General features: G+C 43.1%; 1 protein-coding gene across 1 annotated transcript; it reads left to right on the top strand.

The window, feature by feature from the left end:
- Positions 1-1,061: 1,061 nt before the first annotated feature.
- On the top strand, positions 1,062-2,030 carry LOC101558713 (olfactory receptor 7A17-like). Its single transcript, XM_004614997.3, has one exon. It carries the CDS (start codon positions 1,062-1,064, stop codon positions 2,028-2,030), a length of 969 nt encoding a protein of 322 aa, XP_004615054.2.
- Positions 2,031-3,828: the final 1,798 nt, after the last annotated feature.

The raw sequence follows: 3,828 nt of genomic DNA, 5'->3' as shown, positions 1-3,828 counted from the left end.
GGGGGATCGAACCCAGGTCAGCTGAGTGCAAGGCAAGCACTTTGAGTGCTGACTCTGCACCCACCCCCCACTGCCATCTGTTCGTGTAACACCTGTCCGACCCTGTGGGAGAACGATGATGACTTGTCATTTATATATTCTGGATAGTTTTAGAAATACTCTTTTTAAAAGTTTAATCGTGAGTTTTAGCAAGGTTTTCTACAGCTTGTAGTAATTTTTATTCCAAAATTTAATGTGAAATTTAATTGGAAAAAGAAATTGGATAGTCTTTAAATATCGTCCAAAGTATTTTTAAGCATTTACCCTCAAAAATGGTCTCATCCAAAAACTGCCCCTGGCTCCGTGTAAACCCATCAATGGCCAATATCCAGAAACTATAAAACCAAGCTCCCGGAAGTATGCAGCCACATCTTATAGCCTAGTTCTCCCTCTCGGAGAACCCAGCAAGCTACAGAGAGTTTCCTGCTCGCATGGGTGAGCCTGGCAAACTCCCGGTGGTGTATTCATATGCCAAAATCAATAACGATGATGGGTCTCATTCCCTGACCCTGAAAGAGCCTCCAATACAGCACCGTTGGGAAGGACAAGTAAAGAGAGGCTTCTAAAATCTCAGGGCTAGGACCAATGGAGACGTTACTGAGACCACTTGAGAAAATTGACAACTAGCGGAATGATGATGATTTATTTGGTGTAATAAATTATACCACATATAAGCTGTTAGGGAAATATGGAGAACAGAAATACAGAGAGATAGTGGGAGAGGAAGTCACTCTTAAAGGAATTTAGAATCATACAAGAAATGAAAAATGAACAATTTTTATGGCCATGAATTTTCATTATGGGGCCAGACAGATAGTATGGGATCCTGAGAATTGAACCTGGGTTAGCCATATGCAAGGAAAGCACTCTCCCTACTACCTGTCTGGACCCATAATGAAAAATCAGTTTAATTGCAATGAATAGATAGCACAGTTTCAATGTTATGCAATGTTCATTTGTGTAAACTTTAATCACTGTCGTTTCCCCCCCACCCCATTCCTAGTTGCAACCACCACCACCACATGGTAGCAGACAATGATACAAAAACTACAGAATTTTTTCTTCTGGGATTATCCCAGGACCCAGAGCTGCAGGCCCTCACATTTGGACTTTTCCTCTCCATGTACCTGACCACGATTCTTGGGAACCTGCTCATCATCTTGGCTACCACCTCAGACTCCCGCCTCCACACGCCCATGTACTTCTTCCTGTCCAACCTGTCCTTTATTGATATCTGCTTCACCTCCACCACCGTCCCCAAGATACTGTTCAACATACAAACACGGAGCAAAGTTATCACCTACCAAGGCTGCCTCAGCCAACTGTACTTTTTCATACTCTTTTTAGGAATGGACAACCTTCTTTTGTCCATCATGGCCTATGACCGCTTCGTGGCCATCTGCCACCCCCTGCACTACACGGTCATCATGAACCCCCAACTCTGTGGACAGTTGCTTCTGGTGTCCTGGATCATGAGTGCTCTGAATTCCTTGCTACACAGCATCATGGTGTTGCGTCTGTCATTTTGCACAGACCTAGAAATCCCCCATTTTTTCTGTGAACTCAACCAGGTGATAGCACTCGCCTGTTCTGACACCTTTATTAACAGCATGGTGATGTATCTGGGGGCTGGGTTGTGGGGAGCAGTGCCCCTTATGGGGATCCTGTATTCTTACACCAAGATTGTGACCTCCATCCGCAGCATCTCGTCAGCCCAGGGGAAGGTGAAGGCGTTTTCCACCTGTGCCTCTCACCTCTCTGTGGTCTCTTTATCTTATTGCACAGCTGTGGGCGTGTATCTGAGCTCTGCCATCACCGAGAACTCATACTCCAGTGCCATCGCCTCTGTGATGTACACAGTGGTCATGCCCATGCTGAACCCCTTCATCTACAGCCTCAGGAACAAGGACATCAAGAGGGCTCTGAGTGCATTCTCAGAGATGGCAGCTCTAAAACTGCCCAATGTTCTGGGTCTTAAGAGGCAGCCATGATCGCATGGGAAAATGCTGAGAGGCAGGTGGAATTCTCAGGTCAGACTGTGGAAATGGAACTTGCTCCTCCTATTCATGATTTTTTTTTCTTTTTGGGTCACACCCGGCGATGCACTCCTGGCTCATGCACTCAGGAATCACTCCTGGCGGTGCTCAGGGGACTCTATGGGACGCTGGGAATCAAACCCAGGTCGGCTGTGTGCAAGGCTAACACCTTGCCTGCTGTACTATTGCTCCAGCCCCTTCACGATATTTTTTAATTAAAAAAAATTTTTGGTCTTCTTTGGTCACACCCAGTGATGCTCAGGGGTTACTCCTGGCTCTACACTCAGGAATCACTCTTGGCAGTGCTTGGAAGGCCATGTGGGATGCTGGGGATTGAATCTGGGTGCAAGGCAAACACCTTCCCCACTGTGATATCGGCCCCTATTCATGTTTTTTTAATGTTCATTTTTCTATTTTTTTATGTTCAGTTTTATGATTTGATTTGTTAAGAATTCTTCTGTTTCTTTGCTCATGCTAACTCAGTATGATCTTTGTGTCAGTGTGGCCTTAACTAAGAAATAAAAGAAAGATACAAAATAAAAAATAACACCCTTTGGTACCATGAAGATATTTTTTTCATGCTGGATATCTGTTTGTTAAAGAGTGTAATACTTTCATCCACAAGTGATAGTTTTTGTTCTGCTTATTGAGGTGAAGAACTGACCCTCTATTTCATGGGTGATGGCAGCGTTATCCTCCTGTTTCTGTTTGAAAGCATAACTATGGCTGCAGTACCTGCCTACAGATATAACACTTTCCATGGCTAAAAAAAGTCTCTCCCATTTTTAAATTTTGGGAGGGCAGTAATTAAATGAGGGTCATCTATCCTGTGTTTTCTAATGTTCAGAAAATCCTTAAATATTATTGATCAAAGAATGAATTCAAAATAAATTTGAAATTTTCCTCTTCATGTGATTAAGGGGCATCATATTATCATCACAAACATCAAATCTTTCCAACATCTCCAGTTCCCCTTTGGAGACACAATATAGCCTTATTTATTTATTTATCTATCTATTTATTTATTTTGTTTTTGAACCACACCTGCCTGGTGATACTCAGCGGTTACTCCTAGCTCTGCACTGAAGAATGAGCCCTGGGGTTTTTTGGGGACCCTATGCTAGGACACCGTGACTAGAATCTCGGCTGGCTGAGTGCAAGGCAACTGCTTACTTGCTGTACTATCTCCTTGACTTTTAAAGCATTGGGTGAAATAAACTTGAGTGTCAGAAGAATTATGAGTGTTGCTTCCAAAATCAGACCAGGTGCCAAAAAACTTGTCATGACTTTTTTGCGTGTTGATGATGATAGTAGCTAATGAAAACTTCTCTGGGGCCAAAGCAAAGGATGTAACCCCTAGCTTCTTATACTGTGAACCAATGGTCTCATGAGTTGTATAACTGAATGTGGGGATTGTGAGAACTCTGGTACCTGTGTAAGTTTCTGGGTGTGCAACAACCAAAAAACCAATCAAAAACTGAAGGCAGCATGAATTTAAGGTGGTACTGGCAGCACTAATGCATGTAATATTTTTGAGTGAACAGTGTCATGAGTGGAAAAAGTTTGAGAAGCCTTCGTCTCATATAATCTATTACTGAAGGGATGGTGCAGTGAGTAGCTATTTGGATCTGTTAGAATGCTTAGGACCATGCTGAGTAGCCATGCTGGTTACTAGAGCACATCTAGGGCATTGCATGAGTCACCAGGAAAATTCTTCTTGAAATCATTCATGTCAGTTCATTTAATACGTTCC

This window comes from Sorex araneus, chromosome 2 (assembly GCF_027595985.1).
Source record: "Sorex araneus isolate mSorAra2 chromosome 2, mSorAra2.pri, whole genome shotgun sequence".
Taxonomy (NCBI): Eukaryota; Metazoa; Chordata; class Mammalia; order Eulipotyphla; family Soricidae; genus Sorex; species Sorex araneus.
This window is presented reverse-complemented; position numbering and strand designations above follow the sequence as displayed.